Raw genomic sequence first — 26,161 nt, forward strand, 5'->3', positions numbered from 1 at the left:
AAACCATGCAAACGCACACAGCTGCTGGGACAGATGTGGTAATGCCGGGATGTGCTTGCACTGAGTCACGTCTGGCAGCGGAGCAAGTGGATGCTTGTGTGTGTGTGTGTGTGTGTGTGTGTGTGTGTGTGTGTGTGTGTGTGTGTGTGTGTGTGTGTGTGTCATGACTCTTGGTTTTTTTTGTTGTCGGCAGGTTGAAACTCCGGCTGCGACGGAAGAGAGCTGCACAAAGTAATGGGGGGAGGTGGGGGGGGGGAGAAAAGAGCAGCAGATCTCGTTGCTGCAGTGCATTTTAGGGAGGAAAAGGTGAACGGGAAAACAAGAGTCGAGCGAAAACAGAGGAAGACAGAGATCACTCACACAATCTTGCATGCACTGCATACACACAGAAAAGAAATGAGTCATCAGTGAGTGTGTGAAAGGGCTTTAAGAGGCTCTAATTGCATCTGGTGAGAAATATAATAGCAGCTTCTTGCTCAGACAAGGAAGGAAGGGGGGAGGAAGAAGGGGTGAAAACGGAAGAATGCAGGAGCGAAACTGCACAACCCCTAGCATTTCCTCCGCTCACTTATTTCCATTAACTCCTCAATATTAAAAGGTAGGTGGCAAGAAATTATGTGTGCGCGTGGTTTCCCCGTCGAAGGGCTACATACGTGGAGACGAAACTTTTCCCTGATAGGTTATCTTGACAAGTGTTTCTAAAGAGCTGGCATTCGCAGTACGTGTGGCTCGATGGTGACATTTGCGTAATTTGAGCGGCGCTTCACCCCCGCGTCATTAAAAAAATCCCAGCCGCCAAACCCATTAACACTCCGTTCTCTCCAGAGAACGCCATTTACGCAACGGCTCCGGCCCGGCAGCGTCAAGGAGAGCTGCCGGCGTTTGCCAAGCCTCCCCGCTCGCCTTGCCTTCTTCTTCTGGCGCCACATGCCGATGCCTAATCCGGCGGCGCGGTAGAGGCGGCGAGGAAGGAGGCAGCGGGAAGGGGGGCTCGGGGAAAAGAGGGTGGCGCTCAGCGAGGCCATCTGGGTATCCCATCTGCAACACGGTTACGGCTGCGACTCTTTTTCGTTCTGGCAACCCGCAGCGAGCGATCGCGGACAACAGGCCCTGATGACAGGGGCGAGAGGCTCCCCAGACATCTCGAGTGACGCGCAGGGGCTGCTAATAATAGGACGCCGCTCGAGATGATTAGCTCAGTAACCTGGTTATCGAAGAAAGGTAGAGGGAAGAGAGTGTTTGACGCCACGGGCCTGCATGGAGAAGTGTGTGCAGACACGGCGGTCGAGGGGAAAACGTGGCAGCAGAGATTCGACAAACAAATTGAAAACATCACTTCTGGCCTGTTTCGCACAGTTTACTTGGTATAATGCAGAAAACATCGTCCAATATTGTGAAGGTTTTTTTTTTTTTTTTAACTACAGGTATTTTCTCATCCACGGTGTTCTGATACAAGACAAGAAGGACGAAATAGGACAAGATCAATCATCTTACAGCTAATGGAGGCTGTGATGGAATCCAGATTGAAAGAGAGTTGATGTGGACCGAGTGTAAATCCGACTCATTTGGAGATGATTCAATGTGACTCTACAGGTCAAGGGAATATTTCACTAAAACACACTTGGAGCAACAAGAGCCATCCTCCATGTACCCTGTCCTTAAATCTGATCAAAAATAATCACAAACATCACCGGCAGTGATAATGGCTGTCTGGTGCTCTCTCGCCTTTTATAGAAACTTTTATTGTTCAATTCTTGCACATGTGCAAGATCACTTTGGAATTGAACCACCAACATTGGCATTAAAAGATAAAGTGAGATAAGATAAGAGTGATGGATTGAAGAGATTGTTATAGTATTATTTTCAACCTATTTGTGAGTATTTTCACATGTTTAGTTGCATTTTCAAAGTGCTTTACACTGTGAAGGCAGATCTTTCTATGTTTGGGCAACTCAACATTCATTATCTGCATGAATGTTTTTCGTCACCAACAAAAAAAGAGCTTCGGACTGAATCACGAGACTGGAGGAGTACCTGTTCAACTACCTGAACCACAGCGGCCGCTGTTATCAACGACTAAGTCATCGGCTTTATTTATAGAATATTTATAAAACATCTTATTCATTTTGACTTCTTCGCATTAAGCTGCGTTGAGTCTTTAATCTAACCGTTGATCTCCTTGTTTTTCCGTGTACATGGTTCGAGAAGTAGTTTCTATATACTTCCTCCTAAACGGCTCGGTATAACAACCTAATCCCAGTTGGTTTTAACTGGATTCAGCATTACAAATAAAAACACTCCCTGAAACTGGAGCCTGTTTGAATATATTCCAGGGCTGAAATGCTTCAACAATGATGTTTAAAACAAGTTTTTAAGCTATTTGTACAAAAAGGGTTTTCCATAACAGTTAGATGCTTTATCTGAGATTAAAATCTTAATAATGGGAAAAAGTAGAAGCACACTGCCTATCCTGTCTTTCTACCCTTTTCTCTTTCTTTCCCCTCAACACGGTAAGATATTCAAAAAAACCCCACCAAACTTGTCCAAATACCATCTCATGGTCAAAGCAGGAGGCTCAACTGGGTCGTGAATACAGATTAAGACCGAAGCCATGTATATATTGATATCTTGGCGACAATACGAGGGTTTGGAATATAGCGGGTGCACAGATGGCGTGCGGAGAAGCGGATTATGTTGCACGAGTGGTTTGAGAAGTTTCTATGGACATTTTGATACTTCTGCGGAAACAGTTTCTTCCCTCGCCACTGCAGCAGTAAGAAGCCGCACTGACCAGCCTTCATTTCACTCAACAACCATCTCATCGCCTGTTGAGTGGTGCGATTGCGGTCGTCTCCTCAAAAGTGAGAATGCAATCTTAAAGTAGACTAAAGAAAACTATATTCACAGATAGACAGACAAGAAATGTACTGGAAAAAAAAAATCTCATCTGTAAATTGCATTCTTGCACAATATATGTGAATAAATACCTGTGATTTTCTGGTCAAACAAAGAACTACTTGAGCCTTTAAAGACTAAAGTAACAACAGCTGGTGCAAATAAACACAGTTAATGGAATGCAAATGTAACCACCTGTTCTGTCTCACGTATATAAGAGTGGCATTTTAACTCCTCTCAAACTTCATTGCTGTTTTCTCAGAAACAACTGACTTTCTGACTTCAGAAGCTCAGGGTCATGAGATGTGGTGAGCCTAATCGGATTCTGAGCAATATAGATAACAGCTCAAAGTACAAAAATAGCACTTAGGCTTGAAAGAAGTCCAGTTTATGACTCTGATTTACAAGTCAAGTGATTTTATCTGGTTCATCGTGCAAAGGTCTGTTTGAAGGACAATCAAGAGTTCAATCTAGGATTTAAGATTTCTGTGATTCCGGGTCTTCGGGTCTGGTTAGAGGTGTAAGAGGCAGGGTAAAAAGTCTGGGTTGGTTTTGCAGAGTCTGATCTAATAAAATAAGCTGTCTGGTTTAAAGAGTTGCAGTTTTACTGGGAAGGATTTTTGACAGGTTTAAAGAACCCAGATCTGGTTGAAAGACTTCAGATCTGATCTAAAGCGTCGGGGTCTGGCTTTGAGTCTGATGAGATACAAAACATTCGTCTGACAGATTAAAAGAGTCAAATCTGCTTTAAACCGTCTGTGTCTGGTTAAAAGAAATTGGGTTTGCTTCAAAAATACTTTCAACAAGTCGGAGAAATCTGGACCCAGAAAAAAAAGCAGCCCCATTCCAAAGACTGGATCTGGTTCAGGACTAATATGAAGAACCCAGATCTGAGATAAAGGATCAATGTCAATGTTTACATGCATCTGCTCTCAAATGACAAGAACAACAACAACAAGATCCAGTACAGTCACCAACTGACCTTTGTGCTCACGGGCCATGCGCAGAGCCTCCAAGGACGTCTGCGGACTGATCTCCAGCTGGCACACGAGCACTTTAGCGCGACTGATTGCTGGAAGAGCGCGTCGCAGCTCCTCTCCACCCAGCAGCATGTTGGCTCCGGCCACGATCACGATGGCGTTCTCACCTGCCCGAGTGAGAGCATCGTGAAAACTATGAAACCGACTGGAAACTCTCAAGTCCAAAACTATGTGACAATATGAGAAACTGCTGGAACTTGGTAAACATTGGCTTACACAACCTTTTAACTCCAAGAGGGAAAATTTGATCTTTCTTCACCATCAATCCAAAGTAATATACTACAAACATTAAAATCCCTTGAAAAAAAAAAACATAAGAAAGGCAGTGGAGTTCTGGGGTTTTCCCACCGACTTCCTTTTACTGATTTGTGAAAATATATTTAATAAGACAGACATACATATTAATACATATTCAATAACTGTTAATATTTCATTAGTACTCTTACATCTTTCATCTGTTTGTTTACTGTTTTTAATACTGTGTGCGATCATAATTATTACTGAAAACCACTTTGAGTCGCCACGTTGCTTCAGTGTACCGTCCAAATAAAGTTGCACTGCCTTGGTTGCGTTGCAAATATTGTTGGTCATACACTATTTTTAGATGATTTTTAGCAGTGATTAATGGACATATTTTGTTTTCACAATAAAACAGCTTTTTATTGCAAAACAAATTAATGGATGAACTTTAATTTCCTATACAATGCATTCTCTACATATTTTTACATGAAAACTGTGGCAAATACAACTTGTATGATTTTTTTTTTTAATACTGCACATGTGAGTCTTTAACAAATTAAAAAAATACTCTATTCCACACAGTTTTTAACACTGAAACCCTTCTTTTTATTGGAGGATCTGATTCACAGTTGAATAGATTCATTGTTTTCCCCTGAAGCACATCGTGAACGATACCACAGCCTCAATGAACCACTCTGAGCCGCTCGAAGCCTCATAGTTTTACTCCTTGAAATTGGTAAAAAAAAAAAAAAAACTAATGACAATCTCCAGAGCACATGTTGTTTTTCATGACAACACCTTTCTGAATAAAACAGGCTCAGATTTCACCAGATATGGTTAGAAGCACTTGTGTATCTCATCATAGCCGGTGATTACAAACTCTTGAGCGGTGGTGAATCAATGGTGATACGACATGCCGATGTGTGTTATTGAGCAATTGTGTAGTAAAAGAGAAGAAAAAAAAAACACCCTGCAGAATCCTGATAGGCTATGTGTGCTCTTGGCTGATCCATGATACAATTTGAACAACTCTAAAGAGCTTTTAACATCTTGGCGGGGGCAGCAAAGCGTTTACGTACCTGCATCGTTGACGGTGATGGAGGCAGCTCCCGTGGCTGCATCTGAGGTCTGCCCAACAAAGTCTGAAAATGAAAGAAACCATGAAACTAAAAACAAACAAAAATATATATATTTTTTCCTATTCTGCACAAGGAAACTATTTTGTTCTGTTAGTGATAAAAAAAAATCTGCCTCTGGAACTAAAAATCACCCAATCAAAGTGTCTTACTCAGAACTTTAAACGCATTTGGTTTCCTAGAAGCCAATTGATTTTAAAATCTGACTTTATTTCAGATTAAGACAGATGGCTTCACTGTCATCAGACAAAACAATAAGACCAATTTACCAATGTATAAAGCACAACTAAAAAAAAATTCAAGAAATTATATTTAAAAAACGTCGCTCAAAACATGAACTTTTTTCAATGTACGGTAGAAATGGAAACCAATTTGGCATGCAATGTTAAAATCCATCGATCTTACCTGTATGCACACCATTGTCCTTGAAATTCTGGATGTAATTGTCTCCAAAGAAGTCTTTACCAACCTAGAAAAGATTGAAGGCAAAACGATTACAACAAAGAGGGGTGTCAAGCAGGGTCAGACTTGGTTAGCGGCAACTTTTGAAAAGTGGTCTACTCAAATCTCAGTTGGGCTGAATTTTCGTGTGCCCTGCCAGCATACTGGCATGGTGCCGCCGCCGAAAATGTGCAAAAACGAACACACAAAGTCAACAAACGCACACACGCGTGAACACACGACCAGCTGCGCCAAGCCTTGAAGACACAATAACCCCGCCTTTACGCCTCTTCATAGCCCACCTCGCATTCGTTTTCCTTCCCAGCTTCCCCTCTTCCCCTGATCCGCTCTGGGATGTCCACATCTGTAGCTACTTTGGGTTGTGGAAGGGGTCCCCACCTTGCCCCGAGGCACCTACTTCGAACCCACGCTTTCCAAAAAACGTGCCAAAATACGGGCATTTCTAGCTCCCTGTGTTGATGGGCTTGGATGGTATTGGCTGCTTGGCCCCATTCTCTTTGAAGAACGGCCTTCCGTCTTGGATGTTTTTGACAAGCCCGGATGTCTATTTTTGGGTTCTCCCCATGCCCGGAGAGCTCCTCCCGCACTGGGTTGTTATCGATCGGGCCTCTTTGTTCTGACAGAGGTGGGGCTTCGGTGCTTTACTGCTCAGGTTGAAAGGCCGCGCTGAGCCTACTGATTGGAGACTCTGGGTTGTATGGTATGGGAATAGGCTTGTTTGAAGGCGCTCAAGCGTGGGTGGGCGTATGCATGCAGTATGGTATTGATCAAGTGAAAATGAGGCGCAGAGAGTTGATGTAGCGAAATGACTGAAGTGTGAACGAAGCTAAAAGGTTTTTTACGAGTTGTAACAACTTGTCGAGCTCCAATAGTTGATGATTATCTGAGTAAGACATGGACGAGCCAGAGGTTGAACAAGCAAACGCAACTCTGATTCCAAGTGAAATGCAAATGCTGAAGCTAGAATCCAAACTAATGCCCACCGGAACCCAAACTCAAACAGTGCAGCAGCAGTATTTGGCTTAAAAACTGTGTGCAGCGTCATACCTTGCAGACCATTGCGGTTTTGACTCCCAGTCTGGCAGCCTGTACGCATTGGTTGGCCCCTTTCCCTCCAAAGCCGATGAAGAACTTGTGTCCATGGATGGTTTCCCCTGCTTTGGGGAGCCTTGGTGCCTGACTAAGAGGGGGGGAAAAAAAACAAAAAAAACAAGTTTTATAAAAATGCATATCTCCAGAGAGAACATGGGATGAAGAAGGAAAGTAAAAGACTCCTCAACTTTGCTTGGATTTCAAAATTTAAACCCTCGTTTCATGTCTTCAAACTGTCGATAAAACTTGGAAAAACTACCATCAAACTTTATTGAAAAAAGTTTTACTTGGCACTGCGAGTGTCAAAATGTGAAGACAACCCTTCAGGGCCGAATCCTTTGCTTGTTAAGTTCTTTATTTATGTCTGGAAGCAGCGCAGAAGCACACAAACAAAAGCTTCCTGCTGTGTCTTCTGAGGATTGGATCTTTTGAGGGTCTTTCACAGAAAAGGTCAGTAAAATGCAAACAGTAGCCGGCGTAAATGTAGCAAAGGTAACTTTTTTCCAAAAGTGTTTTTAAGAGTTTTCCATACTTAAACACAATAGCAGTGAGAGAAAACATTGAGCCCAAAATTGCCTCATCACTTTAAAAAGAGTACTTAGACATTCGGTCATGTATGCCAGTGACTCCAAAATTTGCAAATCCGAAATGATGCAACCAATAAATCCCAGAGATGTCTCAACTTGATGCCGGCTGCAAGAGTAATGCTTGACTCATTGGGGTTTGGTCAGCTCACGCCCCTCCTCTATTGGCTGATAGATCACAGGTGGGTTGCCCTCAGGAGAAGCTGTCTTGTTTCCCAGATTCCTCTGATCACACAACCGCAGTGGGCAAGTGAGTAACACGAGGCAGAGACAGCAGACAGCTTCGTGCTGTAATGTCATGACTACGTGGTTTGGCCCTGGGCAGCGCTGGCCTGGGGCCAAAGGGTTTGCGGGTGGCAAAATGTTGTCATAAACTTGTTTTTCACCCTGTTGTTGCTCTTTTTCTTTTCTCCCCCCCCCGCCGCCTCTGTGCGAGCGTTGTTTGTGGCAGGTGTGCTGTTACAGTAAGTTCACTCAATCCCAGGATTTCCAGTAAGTGAGACGCCGGTGGCAAACACTGGAGGTGGTTATAAATGCCGCTGTTTTCGCAAGGCCGTGTGAAAACACTAAAATACCCAAGGCAGTGGCAGGATGTAGGGTCAGCGAGGCTGAAATGTGGTTCCAAGGAAACAGAACAAAGGTTGAACACATGAAAAGACACGCACGAGCAAACACATACGCCCTCTTCTCCTATACATTCATCTCCATTTTTTTTCCACCTGTGTTCAATGGACAGAGAAAATCTAAATCAGGTCAATAAATTTATATGAACATCAGGAGACCACTTTTTTTTTTTTCAGGTGAAAATCAGTGTGATAGGCATTTGTTATGTCTCAGTTCTGGCTGCAGTGAAACAGCTTGAGTCAGAAGGATTAAATTATTATATTTGGCCCCAAACATCACAGAGACAAATTTTCCAGACATATTGATGGTCACACTGAATGGTATTACATACAGGATTTATCCTTCAACTCCCACATTAAACAGGTCTGCAGGACTGCTTTCTTCCAGCTGTGTAATGTCTCTAAAACTGGGAACGTGTTTGCCCAGAGTGACACTAAGAGACTAACTCATGCATTTGTTTCTTCTGGGCTGCAATCATGTCATTTCCTGTTATCGGAATGTCCACCTCAGTCTTCGAAAAGTATCTGACTAAATCCAAAATTCTTTAGACTTTTCTATTTATTAAAGCTTACATGTCAACCCCTTAGGTTTTGACTGCTGGGAGACCTTCACTGTATCAGGTTTCTCTTTTCTCCTTTTCCACTCTCCATAGATTCACATATCATCTTTGTATCTCACTAACACTCTGTCTTTGTAGTCCGTGCTCTCTCCGTCCTTCCTTCCTGCATCATCTCCAATATGTGGAACTGCAACTATTTCATCTGCGACTGCTGTTTGTTCAGCTGTTTGTCTACAGCGCAACATTTCTCTGGATGAGATGATCTGATCCTTGCTATATTACTAAGCTAAGCTAATTCATCCAAATATTAATAGGCTGCATTTTGTCAGAGGGAAACACAAAGTGCACTGTGGAAACACAATAATACACACGAAAAAGTATACGTGACAATGGTGAGTGCCCAGTGTTTAAGCCGGTCACTGACAGATATGAGAAACTTATGTGCATCCTGTAATTTAATGGTCAGATAGCTAATGTGCTCAACAGCCAAAGATGTTTAAGCCCAGAGGATGTTTTTATAGTTCTATAAACCTGGAAGGGTCATTGCTTTTTAACTATTTGTGTATGATGTGTTTGATGTCCTCAGAAGGCTGAGGCTCCTCTACCTCGGTTGACCGTTTTTTAGTCCCAAGGTGAACTGCTCCTTCCTCTTCCTCACAAGGAAGAAGTGTGGTGTTGTAAAATACAGGCACACCAAAGAAGCATGGGAAACTGCTATATATAAATCTGAATGTAAACAACTCGATAAATGATTTCCGTTCTAGGGAAATTCACATGAGCACTTCTGGTTAGCCCAAAGTTTATAGGCTCTCATAATACAAATACAAAACATCTGCTTCTAGCATAAAAGATGCACATACGACATGAAGGATCAACTTCATAAGAAGATAAAAGGGTGTGTAGTGAATAAACGCAGTGTGAAGTGCTTCAGTTTTGTCATTTCAAGGTACCCAGGGGTGCAAAAGGATCAAAACACCAGAGAGCATTGCAGTTCAGGAGAATCATTCAAGCCGGAGTGATGCTACTCAGTCAGTTCAACCTAACGTGGATTATTCATGACTATGGCGGATTGATATTTGCATTAAATGAGGCTTATTTTTCCAAACCACAGGGTTCTTCAGTACTCTGTTTTTTCACATCACCAGAAATACGATGAGTGCTTATGAAAGTTTTGTCAACCTTCTGAACAGTTTTGCTCCATGATTGTGACGTGCAGAGAACAATATCTCACTTCGATAGATCTATTGAGCCAGAAAACAGCTCAATGTGTTGTCAGACTTAAGTTGCTTTTGAGATCTGGGCCTCATCACCACTGTGTAGACTGATTTATTACATTTTTAAGATCTGTACCATTGCCTACCAGAATGACTCTGTTGAGTTTCCCGGTTTTTGTTGTCTTGTTTTCTTTTGCATGGATTTTCCCAACATTCTTATTTCTATTCAGAGTTTTTATGTTTGTTTGTTTTTTTTTTTGCTTTTATCACTGATGCATGGAGAGTAATTCATCTTCCTTAGATATTGAAGCATACAAAGGAAATAACAAAAGCAATTCTAAAATAGGAATGCACATATGCATATGTCCAAACCTACTGAACTGCTCTTCAAATGGTTTTCTCTAACATGTCACTGAAAGCAGTACTGCCAATTTCAGCACAACTGCAGCTATAGCAACTCGCCTTTTTCTGAGCTTTCTCTCTAGAAGCGCGCAATGGAAGTCAAGTGGCTGACAGGAAGGATGTTGTAGGTCTGGAGGCTGAAAGGATCATTTGTCTGTGTCCTTCCTGCACAAGTTCTGCCTTGCTTTTTCATTACGGTGCTTACAAAAATGATTTGTGATGTTCGCTGGTTTATGTTACGATTGCACGCATTTAGTGAGATATGCAGAGGATCTGAATAAACAATGAATGCGACCCATTGTGGTGATTCTACAGTTTGAACGTCATGACTTCACGTTTGGCTGACAGCCGCCTGAGGCCAAATCACTGACGTGTAAGATAAACAGATTTCCAAATTCTTGAGTAAGAGAGAACGAGAGAGAGAGAGAGGGAGGGAGAGAGAGAGAGAGAGACAGACAGACACTTGGCTATTGTTGTCTGTGATGACTGCGTCAAACAAACAGGGCAGTTATGTGCTAAAGTGCAACCTCGAAGCGTTTTCTCCCACGGAACCAAAAGGCCACAGCAGGTGTTCAGTGACGTGAAGTGTTTGCTTTGGGATGGGCGGGTTCTCTGCCCCCCCTCCAAGCATCTTTCTTTTTTTTTTTTTTTTTTCCAATCAGCAGTGGGGAAGCAGGCATGAACACATGCAAGCTGAAATACTGTTCTCACAAGTCTGAAACTTCTTCTGGCTGTTCCAAACATGAGGGTGAGGTCAAGTTCTGCTCTGTATTGATCAACATTTCGTCAAAGTATGCTTGTCACCTGCTTTTGTGTGACGGCCTTCAACTCATATCCACTCCTGTGTGTGTTCTGGAGTAATTTTTCTTGCTCACAAAGGTCCCTTTAAAAGGATGCTCTAGTAAATCTACGCAAGGTGAGGCAGAACAGGCCAGACGAGAACAAGTATGCTTCTTGTGGACACGCTGAACTGCGTTGCTCACAATGCCGTTCTAAGACTGTACCTAGGTGTTTATTTTTGACCACCTGTGCTGCGCCATTTGTTGCAAGTGAGCGTACGTTGTCATTATTCACCCGGCGGTCTGAACAAGCCCGTATCAGGAAATGTTAACAAGCCACTTGCCGAGCTGTTCAGGATCTGAATTGGTTGGCTCTGTGCTCACATTTACGCACATGCAGAAAAAAAGGCTGAAGGGCATGCTTTTGAGGAATCAGTTATAGAAAACACTGGAACATGTTGAAAAAAAATAACATAGCTGAATGACTTCTTTCAGCTCCAAAAACCTGGATCACTTGGAAGACTTCCTCGAAGTAACCATTTTTACAAGTAAACCATAAGTAAACCAAGCAGTGGTGGCAGTGAAAGCCAATGAGTGTGTCATCTATGGCTAAAATTTCATACTTTGATTTACTGCTTTCATTGTGATTCATTCATGGTTAGCTGACTGAGGTATGGAAATTTGAAATTCCCAAAGTCACAATCACTTTGTCAATCGGGGAAATAGCAATGAAGGACCAACTAAACACATGATAATAGAGGGAAACTTGAACATCCAATCAGCCTAAAATACGGAGACCCTGAGGAAAAAAAAGCAAAACAAAAAAAAATCCAACATCATTTGCACAGGTACAACATGCATCGACACACCACTGTGTCGCCCCAACCTTACTTTTACACTCATTAATCAGCTCAGTACAGCAGCCCATTGAAACACCGTAATCTTCTGAACTATACAAGGAAATACCAACTAACTCAACAGGGTCTAACAGTTCAAGTTCATAATAAACAGGTGAAAATGTCACCAATGGCATTCAAGATGTAACATTAGAAGATAAGGCTGCTGAGGCTGCTTAAAGAAATGCTACAAATGCCAAATGAAGACATGCACTTTTTTTAAATTCAATTAAGACATCAAAATCCACATTTTCTCTATTGTGCTTTGGGTGTTACTAATTTTAGAATTTGGATACATATATAGATATATAAAAGAGAGCAGGCAATAAAGAATATTTGGTCACCATCGTCATCTGTAGATATCGTTACTCAAATGATGATGGAGGTGTTCCCTTGTGAATTCAGGATAAATAGTAGCCTCTGTTTAAAAAGGTGCATGTTGCCCATGTATTATACTGATATTGTTAAACTGCCGATATATTGTAGTCTACATTATGAGTAACTAAAATCACCACCTAATTTAGACATTAACAAAGGTTTGGTTGGTGCACCTCTTCAAACTGAAGTCAACTCTGCTGCAAATCCCACAAATGTGTGACCATGGAGTCTCGTGCTTGTGTGAAAACTGCCTGTAGGAAACGGTGAACGCTGGAATGACATTAGATTTCTTTCCACACAGTGCTTGACTCCAGAGGAAGCCCCGTTTGCCACAATCTTTGTAATGTCTTGCCAAATAATTGTTCTGTTCCTTCAGTGTAGATTCAGTATTGGTTCCAAACCATTGTGTGGCTGAAGCATGGTGTAACCCCCCACCCGCCTTCTGCAACCTTGGAAAGGATATGTCTTTTTTTCCCCTGAAAGCACCCTAACCAGTATGATAAGTACAATATAAACTTTTTTTAGGCTTCATATATTGTCATTACAACCAAAATACAAACTACAGGTAGCTAGATGAGAGTTATGCATTGAATTAATGAAGAAATATAAATGTTTAAAGTGATTTATTTCAGTTTTCATTGTAATAAAATCACCGCTTTATTTTTGCATAGACTTTTACTTGCAGTTGACTTTAGACAGGCCTGAGTCAAAATACGAACCAGAAGCAATGAGTGTGTGTGGAGAGGAACCGTCCGGCCCTTGGTTTGTGAGAGGAAGTAGAGTTTAACTGAGCAGGTAACACTGAAGCAGTGTTTCCACTCAGTGCAGTGGAGCAGCAGGGGGCACTGTACGGCTTTGACAATGGGTTAAAAACCCTGATCGCTGTGCGCCTCCTCCTCCTGCTCCTCCTTATGCAACTGCAACATATTGTAGCAGACAATTAAACATAACCTCTTACTACCTACTGACATGCCGAACGGCGTGGATGAAGCGCTCAGGAGCAAACACTGAGGGAGAGCTGCTGCACGTACGGCATTGGTGAACACGCGCGCACGCGCGCGTGCGCCTGTGTGTGTGTGTGTGAAATGTTCTGCCACAAAAATGCTGCCTGCTCAAGACAACAGGATTTTTAACTTCAAAGCCATGCATATCACTTTGAAGGGCTGCAAATGTATTTTTCTACCCGCAGTCTGACCTCCATCCAAAAAGCCCCAACACCACACACACACACGCACACACACACACACACCAAAAGCAGACCATTTTCCGTCAGCTTATTAGGGCCTTAATTGACAACTCCTGCCCTTCAAAGAAGAAACTCTGGCTGAATTGCTAATGAGCGACTGAGTAAATACTCCTCCTCATGAAGGGGAAGGCATGTGTTTCTGATAAGTGGGGACTTGTGGAGCAGTCTGAGGGACAACTCCAAACTTTTGGGACAGCACGGAATGTTTATTCAGATCCTCATTTGCCAGTTGACAGTTTTTCTCCAGGGTTCATATTAAAACACCACAACCTGTTGCACATGCAGGGCGAAGACAGCTCACAGACAGAGAGGATGCTCATTTCGTTAAAAAAAAAAAAAAAGGAAAAAAAAAAGACAAAAAGTGTCTTTTTCGGCTTTTGTCAGTGATTGCAAAGGTTGCGGTAAATGAAGGTGACAAATTGTTTTTCAACTAACCCATTGTGCACGAGCTGATGACTAACCATTTGTGGGAATGGATCCTACTTGGCTCAACAGATCGCACCACGAATAAAGATGATGCAACGCTGACATTTCAGAAAGCAGTAATTATACCAGATCATCTGCATGCTGTTGAGTCTTCCAAACCTCGGCTGGATTCATCAAGAGATGGCCACACCTATGTCATTCTAGACCACAGATCAGCAAGTGATTAGGTACTGGGCCAATGCTTGAACGCTGGAGCACACAGTGACTGCTCCTGTCATTTCCACAAGGATTTCTGAGCAGCAACTCGTCCAACAGCTTTGAGGAAAGTCATTTCAGTGTGCATGGCGACCCTCAAACCTTTCTGAAATTAGATTATAAAAAAGATGCTGTTTCCAGCTGATCCTTCTCATGCAAACAGTTCCTCAGTCTAATGTCCATTTGTGGAACTGCTTCTAATGTTTGTTTCAATGTTTGTTTGTTTAAACCAAAGTTCAAGGACAAACACAGTGAGACAGAAAGACAGACAATCACATGCACTCACATCTCCACCACCACAGTCCACACACGCACAGGGAGAACATGCAAACTGCTCACAAAAAGGCGGCAGCGCTGTGGTGACATAAATCAATGATAAATTCATCTCGACAGATGTTGTGACTCTGCAACGTTTAACTTGAAGAATAAGCAAACGCCAGTGTTTGAAGTATGCTTCAAAACAATGGTATATCTTTATGCAATGCACTTCTTTGAAATAAGTTTTCTTTTTTACACTTTTTGTATTTTGTTTCTTTTTAGGGATTTTTTTGTCCAATTCAAAGAGTCTTTCTTACCATTCTGTGGGTACCCAAATCCGACAAACCCTACTGTGAAAAAACAACAAGTCCTTTAGTGTTGCAATCTAACGGCCTAAAAGCTGGGAGAGAACCTAAACACTCTCAGACCATAATGTTCTTTGCAAGACACACACTAAAAAAGCAGCACTAACTTCAGAGCACTTCCTCTATTCTTGTGCAGGCAGGACTGGGCAGCACATTTCAAGAACACTGTGGAAAACACCCTGATGTCCACATGGCATATTTTCCACAGGTTAAAATAAATTTGCTGAAGGAACAGGGTGCCTGCTGCAGTTAATATTAATAATAAAGAGAAGTGTGTTTTACGTAAGGACAACTGTCTGCATCCTGTGTGTCTGCGGTTATGAAATGTTTTCATGTATTGTTCTCCATTTGAACATGCTTGCAGCTACAAATCTCAGGAGAAGAGCAGATTATCAAGCAGGAAAAACCATCTAACAACGTTGTTGTGAAAATCAGGGTGTGATTGATTTACCAAATCAATCCAATAACAACCCATGAATGCACTGAAATTCTGTGCAGCGTAATTTTACACATTATTGTTGCCTCATCTTGCGATACATTTGGTTTGTGTAAACTAATGATCAAGTCAATGCGGGTTTAGAAAGCTCATACCGGCATTGATCAAATGATGTGCATTTTCTGCACAACAAAATTGATTATTTATCACATGGAGGAAATTCAGTAAGTCAGGCTTGTTGTGTTTGCGGCTTTCTGCTGAGGTCTGTGGTGCATGGTGGCCTCTTTAAGTCATGGCCTCCTCACCATGATGGTATGCAGACTAAAGTTACAGTTTTATTAGTGTTGTGGGTGCTATATTACTAAAGTGTTATTGCTTCCTGCTTTATTGTTGTTGGTTTTCTTTTGTATAAATGTAATGATATTCTTGAACGACACTGTTTTCAAAAAAAAAATTACAAAAGAGTGATTCTGAAGTCTTATTTTTTTCCATTCCCAGAGGTTAAAATAAAGATGAAGTGTCAATTATGAATTAATTTAAAGAGCATTGTGTAAACTTCACATAATATTGTATGAATGCTTAATTTTCTTTTCAAAACTTTATCATCAGCAAGTGAGGGAATCACTCATTTAGAAGCCAGGCAAACAAGTTTTTTGTCCATTTTTTGAAAAACGAGCCACATTTCTCCAGAGATATTTTCTCCAATTCTTTAAGAGACACATATATGGACATATTATTATGATGCATTTCAAGTTTTACAAAGGTTTGCTCCACTTTCCATATTGAGGAGCATGACATGGGGCGACATCTTCTATATGGAACTCTGTCATGCTGGAGAGAGAAACTCTGCTCTTTACTTTGTACGCTTGTGCTCAAAAGGCAGTGGAAACCTACCCAAAGTACGGCTTCCTCTCAGGTCCACCTGAGGAAGCCGGACAGTTTCCTGCAACCAGATTCAGCTGGACATTTCTCAACTCATAAAATGTGGGATAGATCTGCACTCACAATTTTATTTTTCAAACAAAAAGAGGTAAATAATTGCTGAACTGACTCACCTCACCAAGTCAGTCATACAGGAGCCAACCACCACAACGTCAAAGGCCTCTTCACTCATGATCTGCTGATCGAGAAACATACTTGTGTTAGCTGTGAAGAAAACTAAATCCCTTTTCATATTATGAAATAACCCCCCGGGGATCTTTGGATTCTTCAACATCAATCAAGCATCTCCCGTGAAACTCTCTGATAAATGAGGACGTTTATCTCAGGCACAGCAGGGGCATTTAAGGCAAAGTATGTAAACTAGTTTCTCAGCAGCCTCTGAACAGAAATCACTTGATTTTTATTTATCTCCCACATTAGCATGAGCTTGACTGAAACAAGGAAGAAGGTAAAAATAGCACATTCACCGCTTGCTCAGTTGGACAAATTCCAATCTCACTGGAGGTGGGAAAAGTGGGGATGTGGATGAGGGGGGGGGCATTTCAATGCTACACCATGAGAATGCTCCACAAGCCCTGCAAAGTCTGTAATTAATTCAATCCTCAGCTTGTATCGGAGCTAATGCTAGTGTGTTAATCTCTTCAAATCTCTTTCCTAGGCAAGTAGAAGACTTGGAAAGCTTGGCCGCTGGCTGTAGGACAGCTCAATTCTCTCTCCCACATCTCGCAGGGTATATTGTTTTCCCTCTGCAAAGTTGGCCTGGAACCTTCCCCACAACAACAGCATGGGAGCAGCACATCTGGCTTCTTGAAACCCCCTTTCAAATTATCACATCACAGCGAATCAACCTGTACGAGTGTCTGAATGTGCAACATTTTTAGTTCAACAATCCATCCACTCATACCGCTTTATCCAATTCAAGGTGGAGCCTTTCCCATCAGACAAGCTCGATGTGACCAAATGAACCTTTATGGCCTGAGGTGAATGAGACTGAAGTAAAGACAGAAAGCTGGGTTCACCCTGGACAGGCCACCAGTCCGTCACAGCACAAACACAAAGATAGATGCACACATTTACACTTACATCTAAGGTCAATTTTAGAGTCATCAAATAACCTTAAATGCACATTTTTAGACTGTGGGAGGAAACCGGAGCACTGGGGCGAAACAGTAATCAGAAGAACATGCAAACTAGACACAGAATGGCCCCCAGCAAGAATCTGACTGTGAATACGATATTCTCCCTGCGAGGTGAGAGTGCTCGCCATTACACCGTCATCCTGCTCTGGAATGACACAACTTAACAATTTCACGAATGAATCATTTAAAAAAAAAAAAAAGGAAAAACAAAATCAGCAATAGCATAAAATCTGATTGTTAACTGTTTGGACTGTCAGACAGAAACTTGCTCCGTGGACATGTGTGTTAAGAACAAAGATCTCATCTACAAGTAACAATGCACCGTGCCCAATTCATCAATAATCGATTTAACAATGAAATATAAAACTGGATTCAAATCTTTAATGTTAAAGAACAATCTCGCTAATTAACAACAAATAATTTACATATTATGAACAGCCACTCCACAAATGTCTGTCTTTTCTGATCAAAGTTAGTTAAGGTACCTGTGTCATCATTATAAAATCATGTCTTATGTTTTCTTTGTCTTTCTTTTCAAACAAAACTGTACTTAAAATGTGAGTTATGTAAAATTAGGTTTAAAGTTCATTTGTGTGTTGTGGTAGAAACTGATTCCATTTAGTTGCCAGTATGTGTGTGGTCGACCGTCAGACTGGGAGCTGCAGTATCCTCAGGATCACTACTTCTAAAGAAAACATTGCAGATTCAAGTATAAAATACCAATCCTCCAAACTTGGGCCTTTAATAAATGAATGCACTTCTTCATGTCTACATTTGGAGGAAATTCAAATGTAAAATCACAGCAGCACACTATGTTTTAACAAGACAAAATCCTGTCACACTAGAGGGATTGAAGTTGTCACAAAATATTACATTATTGATTAATAATTACATTATTACCTTATGACCATCTATTTATCCAACAATTTTTTCAGAACTTTAGATACACTGTAATCACTGCAACTCCTCATCCCTCCATGATTCAGACCCACAATTGCTTAGTTTCGCTATTTAGTTAGTTATTTCAAATTCCAAACATCATATTTCCCTGACCATTTAGTCCAGTAAAACTAAACTGCAGCTGGATGCTGAATAAGTCGTCATGTCTTTGAATAAACTACACCAGTAACTGTTGGGTGATAACCCAGAGAACATGCTTCTACTGAGGTTGTTTATACTGGATAATTTTGACTCTGAATCATACCCAGGAGTGTGGATTTTCCCAGTTGTGAATCAGCTAAACAACCCTTGTGTGGAAAACACCAGCAGTCCTGATTCACTGATGTAATTTCAAGCTTCTGAGGTCTTTTTTCTATCATTATTTTGTAGATGGATGTGTGTGGAATGGATGTGTGTGTAATGTACTGGTATGTCATCTCATGGTGCATACGTGTTCTAACATACCTTTTCTTTTCTTAATCTTGTTGTGCTACGAAAGTATACAGAGAGAGAGCTGGTTGAATTAGAAGAAAATTGAAATTCTTTTTCCTTACTCTGGTTTTGTATCTTCGCAAATTGCAGCTGGACAAAGTCTAGCAAAATTTTCCTACGGAGGCAATAAAAGTATTATCTAGTCTTATCTTGTAAATCAAAGTAAATTGTGGTAGCTTTTTGAAATGTCATTCATTCTCGGATGATCTGTGATGATAATGTAAAAAGAAAGGGGGGAAATCCATTTCCTTTTTCCCAAAATACACACTGCAGAGAAACTTCTTGAAGTTTAAAAACAGTAATGAGAGAATTGTTCACTTGCTATAACGTGCATACGTGAATTTTTGCGTCGTGAGTTACAATGATAAAAATGTTTGTCATTATAGAAGGAAATGTGTTTAACTATCTGATAAAAGCTCAATTACCCCTATGTGAGGTTTGATACAACTCTGTGCAGTTCAGTATTATGTCTAGAAGCCGTAAATTCTCGCCACAAACCACTTGAATCAAAAAGCCATTGTGTATCCTTATAATTAGCTGGATGCCAAAATAAATAAGGCTTGTTAATTAGACATGCTTCAGAATAATTACCTGGAATTGAAATGTGTTGTTGTAGAGTGGAGTGAACGACTAACCAGCTGAGAGAGGGCTGGTCAAAGTGCAGGGTCCCAGCTGACTGACGGCAATGCTGCTGCCTGAATCATTATATTCTTAAATCACAGAAAATACACTTATAAGCACAGCATTTTTCTTACATACAATATACAAGACTACTTCAAGTAAAACAAACATTTATCGCACTAAAACCTTGGTTTGATTTGGAAAATGAAATATTTTAATCAACAGGCATTATTAGAGACGGCTATAAAAGGACTGACGAAAGACCCCAAACACCATGTACCGGAAAGTTTGGATTGCTTGAAGTAAACATTGGAATTAAAGCTACAATTCCGGCACTTTCAGCTCTTTCAGGTACTTCAACGCACGTAAAGTGGTGTAAATGAAATGACGACAATGAGATAGTTATGTACTGTGCGTGCTTAATGTTGAAATCGAGCCAAATGGACGCATCTGACTGCAGTGAGCTAGCAGTTGCTAACAATATCCAGACAGAAATGTTGTGTCTTTTCGTATGGCAGAAAGCCCACAAATTCCAGGATCGATTGTTTGCGAGGTGAAGTTGTTCTCCAACCTGAGACTGTGTTGCATATAAAAACATTTCCGTAGCACCAGGAAATCTACGAGCGAACTCGTATGATAGCTCTCCCTGGCAGCAGCTCAGAAGAAACCTGAGCTCTCATCAATATCGACTATTCTATCAACCTTATAGATGGATTTTAGACGCCTAAAATATTATCCACGTTTGTCGTCTGTATCACTTTATCAAACCAAAGTTGTAAATGTATTGGTGTGTTGGAGCCGAGACCACCTGACCCAAGATCGAGTCACGACCAAGACCTTGACAATGTGGGGTCTAGACCTTGGCCACTCTAAAGTACTGCAATTTAAAGCGCTGTTGGTCGCTTTGCACGAGCTACTAAATTTGTTGCATTTTACCACCAATTCAATTTAGCACGGAATGGTCTATCACACAGCTCTATCAATCTTGTGCATTTTGACAATTTCCCATAAATGTAATGGTCGTGTAAGTTGAAACATCAAGACTGGAAACATGTTTCAAAACGTCACCCACCTGTGGGCTACAGTTTGTCAGCTTCATGCAACAGTGAGCTTGATGGTACAGAGAGTAAAAGAAGAACCCCCCCACCCCACACACACACACACACACACACACACACACACACACACACACACACACACACACGCAGTCTCGTATTTCTATCCTTGTGGGGACCGTCCATTGACTCCCATTCATGTCTAGCCCCTAACCCTGACCCTTACCCTAACCCTAACCCACACCACAACAAAGCCTAACCCTAAAGAAATGTTTTTGCACTTTTACTTTTTTCAGTAACAACAACATGGTCAAGAAAACACTGTTTCTCCTACTTAGGACCGGAAAAAGGTCCCCACAAGGCACGTCGTTCCACGTTTTGCTATCCTTGTGGGGACATTTGGCCCCAACAAGGATAGAAATATGAGAACACACACACACACACACACACACACACACACACACACACATATCCGGGCAGCCGAGTCTGTGGGGATTTTTAAATCCCAGCTGAAGACCTATCTCTTCTCTCTGGCTTTCAACTAGGTCTCAGCTTGGTTCTAGTTTGTCCTTGTGTTTGTGATCAAGATGTGTTTTATTGTTTTTATTAATTTAGATTTTTACGCACCTCTTATGATTGTTTTTACTGATTGCACTATGTACAGCACTTTGGTAACACTAAGCCATCTGTAAATGTGCTATGCAAATAAAATTGACTTGACTTGAGAGAAGAGAAACTCACTGTATTAAAGTAAGTCTCACAACAGTATAAACTTATAACAGCTTAACTACAAAATGGTCAACAGTGATCTGAGACAGCTAAAACTATTAGACTAGACTATGAGTCTAAAAAGTCATAACTGTGTTGCACTCGATCAGCCAATGCGGAACTCAAAGATTTACTCTGATTGCGAAAGACACCTGTGAAAACCTATGCATTGAGATCATGTCAAGTTCACAATAAATAAAAAAATATCCACACATCAAGAATCAAGCAGCTTTTATAGCAACTGAACTATCTTTAAAAAACTTTAGGCCTCTGTTAAGAAACTTCTTTAAGCTTTGACCTGCCTTAGTGTCATGGTTTTGACCCAGATGACTGCACCAGATTTGACAGAGTGGAATTTAATGCCTTACAGTCAAGGTCTGGATTAGTGAATAACAGAATTCCAGTTTTGCATTCCTTGTAAACACAATAACGGCACATTTTGTAAATAAAGCAGCACTTAGTGTAATGCTTTATGTTTTGATGATGTTTATGTTGAACTTTTCCTGGATGTCCACAAACTCCTCAGTGCAAAGAAGATGAACAACATGTCTCCTGAGGTGGCGCTGCACCGGATCTCACCTGAGCTGCGTCCGCTGCTCTGCAGCGTGTTGAGAAACGGCCGTGTGGGACTGGACTCCACAAACTGCCTCCGGGTCACAGATCTCAAAACTGGGTGAGGTGAATGTCGTGTACTACATGTTTACTTTGATAAAGATCTAAGTAGCAGTTATTTCCGTGTCAAGGAGTCACAGTGACAAGATGTGAGAAAATCAATGGACCCCAGAAACACATCAACAGCTGCAAGCAAAGTCAATAGCAAAGCAAAGCATGATCAGTCTTTATTGAATGAAGTTGTAAGGTAGAAATTAATAGAGATAATAAGGTTTTGATAGATTTCTGTGAATATTAACCTCAAACCTACAGCAAAGAACTTTCCTCAATAATACTTTACATAGATATGTAATTTATATCAACATTTAGGTATAAACATTGCAGAATGCTTGGAAGTAAATTCTTAAATGGTGTTTTCAAAAGCAGAGTTTCAATAAAGAGTTTATTACCGAAAATAAAGTGTAAATAATTCTTCTCGTTAGACTTGTCCTGTATTATTGTTGCGTCTGTGTCGGTCAGTTTAATGCAGCTCAGCTGAAATAAGTTAGATGCAGGATGATGCTGTGTGTTATTTTGTGCCATTTTCAATTAATCCAATTAGTGAACAAGTGACATAAGTTCCAAAATGTTTGAATATTTTCTTATATTGAATATAAATGCCAAAAAATTATTCATGTACTGGTGAATTTAGTAATTAAAATGCCTTCTGTGGAGGGCACGTCTATAAGTTAAGCTCATTTTAATTATATTTGATGTTTCATTGCTTTTGATGAGCTACTCTTCATACTCTGCTTTAATTCCTGTATTTTTTTTTACTGTTAGCTTACATTTTTACTTAGTTGCTATCATTAGGTCTGCTAACTCAGTGAAAACATAAAACTATCCAAGACTTGTAACAAAGTATTAATAAGTTGTTAGTGTTTTTTTTTTAATCTGCCCATGTATTTATTTTATGATGACTTCTTACTTTCAGTGCTACATGAACACAAATATCTCTGCATTTTATACTCTTTACATCCTTCTATCAGGCTTATCTCAGGGCAATTCAGAGTTACAGTTAAATAATAAAAGCAGCTGACTGGAGCAGTTGTCCTGCAGAGGTTGAAGAATTGGAGTGAATTTATGAGTTTTATTGTTTTGATTAAATAATTCACTTTGTAAGCTGCCACGTCATATATCATATATCACCTGACTGTAATCTTCTTCAAGATGTGAATGACTTAATGTTGGAAAATAAACCCATTGCTGTAATTACACAATCATTTTTTTATATATATATATATTTGCAACGATTAGAATCCATGCCTTGAGAGTTAATCTCTTCTCAAATATAGGTTCTTAAATTTCTAATTCCAAATGTCTAATTTTGTTTTTACCAGATGTACGTCCCTCACTCCCGGACCTTGCTGCGATCGCTTCAAACTGCACATTCCCTATGCTGGAGAAACCCTGAAATGTAAGTAAATGAGTCACAGCCTCTGTTTGGCACGTTGTGTGTTGATGGTGTACCGAGCTAATAGCCGCTGGGGCCCAGAGGTTGTTCTTATTGCTGGATTTAGAGAAAACTGTTTTTTTTTTTTTTTTTTTTTTTTTTTCTGGCAGGGGGAGGGGGGGGATCTATGAGTAAACATCGCTTTGCTTTATTAAACCACAAAATAGCAGTGGAAAAGGCAGCGCGGGTCAGCTGAGGTTTTTCCAAAGACAGTCGCCTGTGTGTTGCTGCACACTTTCCAATTAATTAAAAGCGAATACAAACAGAGGAGGAACAAGTCTAATCGCACTGATTGCACATTTAAGTCCATTTGGATTTCATCTCCTACACTTATTTGTTACCTCTTTGTGCCCTGACAGACTTTCAATTTGCAGGTTGCAAGCTGTTCCCGGGTTAATTGATTCATTGTGTGGAGCAGTGGGCCCCGCGCAGCGTCGCAGGCTGAATAATTTCATCTCACATAAAATGTTTTCAAGCCTGATTAGTGCTGAGAGATCCACTTGGGCCTAACAGCTGGCTTGGTTTTAAGATGAGTAGGTGGTTTAAGGTCGACACCGACGCGCATGCAAAATCACAATCGAAAGTGTACTTGAAGAGCCCGTGCACTGTACGTCCAGATGAATTCATTCTCATGAGCACAGAGCAAAATGGATCGGCAAGATTCCTTTCTAAATGCATCAGTTTGAATTTGTGCCACTACAGTGGTGAAGTTGAAGAATTCATTTTTAGTTAGTAGTTGTTTGAGATGTCTGCGTTCAGTTTGGGTTTTAGTCTTTAGTCCCTCAAGAGTCAAGAACCAGCAGACCTGATGTTGTTTACTAGCAGAGGTTTGTATTTGTTACAAAGTTCCTCTGCGGTTTAGCGACGGTCCAGTGTGATGAGACAATGCCGGAACGGCGCTAATACCTCTGTTTGATACAAACTTCAAAATACAGTGTAACTGCTCTGTCTCGTGGCACCGTGGGAAAGTCTTTAATCGCAGTTGCTGTGTAAGAAGCAGGACCAAAAGCACCTTCAGGAATTCATACAACTACAAAAACAAGACGACCGCCCTTCTCACGATGGCGACGCATCATTGTTAAAATGATACCAGTAAGCATGCTGTTGTTTCTGCCACTGAACCTTTACTGGAAGGATCTTTTGTCTTAATCGGGTCCCCCACATCAGAGCCTTTTCCCCTTGGAGCGTGCCTCCATAAATGCCTGGCGACGGATCTGTCTCACTGTGATAATAATCATGAATTAGGTTGGTTTTAACTTGCTCCTACTGGAACTGTGGTGACTCAGGAGAGTCATGTCATGAACACAGGAAGCTCCTGTCAGTCATCGACCGTCAGCAACATGTGGGCTGCAGCTTGTTTTCATTTGTGATGCTATCTCAAAAATGTAGACTGTTCACTGGAATTGAATGGTTAAAATAAACGAACTGGTGAAGTTTATAACTCATCCTTATGCAAATGACACAAAACTTAGATCATTCTTTGAAAGAAGTTTTTTTTTTTTTTTTTTTTTCTTGAGTGGAACAGGCTGTGACACAAGACTGACAGATCAGCCAGAACCAGTACAAGCAAGTGGTGATATGATGAGTATTGTTTGATCAATCTCAAGTGTGTACAATCCCATCAGATATGTGTTAATGTAGCCTAACAGAAGTATGTTAGAAGAAGTTTGGATTTGCTTGTCTTGCAATATGAGGGGAAAAAACTGAAATGCAAATTAGTGTTTTGAATAAATCTGATTAAAAAAAAAAAAAAAAGGAGAAGCAATGTATCATTACAATATTAGCCCAGTTGGAAAAACATCAAGATCTCTAATTGTCTAACCTTGAAATTGTTCATTTTGCTTATATTTATCACTTTCTTAACATAAATGGACTGAGATATTGTAAATTGAAGATCACACTGCTTTAGCCTGTTGACTGCACTTACAGAGCCGTTTTTAGTCGACACCTGCTACCGTGGTGAGCAGTCGCTGCTAAAATGTCAGATTTAACTGCAGTTTATTTAACTGCAGGCTGATTGTGGTTGACTCAACTGCAATCTATTTTAGCTTCTGTTCTAATTCTTCACGAAGCAGTTCCCCACAAGCCTTCGAAGACTTTACTTTTTTGCGACGGAAGTTCGCAGCAGCACCTTTTTTTTTTTTTAAAACCGAGCTCGAAGTGTTTGAAGTGTTGCGAACACAGAGTTAGACAACCGCGCACAGTCATTAAGCAGTTCAGGTTGGACACCTTGGTTGGTCTGCACCTATGAAGCCCCATACAAAAAAAAAAAAAAACTGTGATGCTGTGTGTTCTGACACCTTCCTAGAACTTCTCACCCCAAAGGCATCGATGAGCCACCTGAATCTCATCAAAAGAAAGGAAAGACCCCACGAAAGCTTCAGTTTTGTAGCTTCTTTGACATAATTATCTATCCGAGGTTTATTAGGAATAGTTACAAGCTAATTACATGCATAACTGGCATTTTTTAACTCGAGCTTTCTTCTTCTTTTTGCGTGTGGCTTTTAAAACGTCGTATTCTTTGGGGATGTCTTTACTTTAGTAAGTAACTCAATCTCTCACGAAACGCATCAATAATGCCAGGAAGGTATCATGGTTCAAAAGTGCTTCCGTTCGATATGATTGCATTTTGCAGAAGCCTTATGAAACGTATCCTGAAGGTAAGCGACGTTATGCAGCGTATCTGACATAGGCTGTGGACATTTTTAATTCACGGAGACAGGAAAGCGGCGAGAACTAAGAACGTAGCATTAAAAAAAAAAAAAAAAACAGCTCTGGCACGGCACGCCACATCCATGCAGCTGTTGCACCAGT

General features: G+C 40.8%; 2 protein-coding genes across 6 annotated transcripts in view; one reads left to right on the top strand and one right to left on the bottom strand.

Moving 5' to 3' along the window:
- The window catches only part of rbks (ribokinase), a 48,882-nt gene that overhangs the window by 18,892 nt on the left and 3,829 nt on the right, over nucleotides 1-26,161 (bottom strand). The window contains exons 1-6 of one of the 3 annotated variants that reach the window (XM_030116517.1): nucleotides 19,391-19,462; nucleotides 16,343-16,404; nucleotides 6,821-6,953; nucleotides 5,717-5,780; nucleotides 5,255-5,317; nucleotides 3,878-4,042 (exon numbers count right to left, since the gene is read on the bottom strand). In XM_030116517.1, coding sequence (XP_029972377.1) covers nucleotides 3,878-4,042; nucleotides 5,255-5,317; nucleotides 5,717-5,780; nucleotides 6,821-6,953; nucleotides 16,343-16,401 — 484 coding nt within the window. In that variant the 5' untranslated portion in view covers nucleotides 16,402-16,404; nucleotides 19,391-19,462. Of the gene's footprint in view, nucleotides 1-3,877; nucleotides 4,043-5,254; nucleotides 5,318-5,716; nucleotides 5,781-6,820; nucleotides 6,954-16,342; nucleotides 16,408-19,390; nucleotides 19,463-26,161 lie in introns of those variants that run through there. The other 2 variants (XM_030116518.1, XM_030116516.1) reach the window with 2 other exon arrangements.
- The window catches only part of babam2 (BRISC and BRCA1 A complex member 2), a 75,073-nt gene continuing 66,835 nt past the window's right edge, over nucleotides 17,924-26,161 (top strand). For 2 of the 3 annotated variants that reach the window (XR_003933533.1, XM_030116513.1), the window contains exons 1-3: nucleotides 19,674-19,771; nucleotides 21,770-21,916; nucleotides 23,235-23,311. Coding sequence is in view for 2 of the 3 variants with exons in the window: in XM_030116513.1 (XP_029972373.1) it covers nucleotides 21,780-21,916; nucleotides 23,235-23,311 (214 nt within the window). In the remaining variant the exon portion in view is untranslated. Of the gene's footprint in view, nucleotides 17,930-18,634; nucleotides 18,637-19,673; nucleotides 19,772-21,769; nucleotides 21,917-23,234; nucleotides 23,312-26,161 lie in introns of those variants that run through there. The other variant, XM_030116515.1, reaches the window with a different exon arrangement.

The sequence above is a fragment of the Salarias fasciatus genome, chromosome 19 (genome assembly GCF_902148845.1).
Source record: "Salarias fasciatus chromosome 19, fSalaFa1.1, whole genome shotgun sequence".
Classification (NCBI taxonomy): domain Eukaryota; kingdom Metazoa; phylum Chordata; class Actinopteri; order Blenniiformes; family Blenniidae; genus Salarias; species Salarias fasciatus.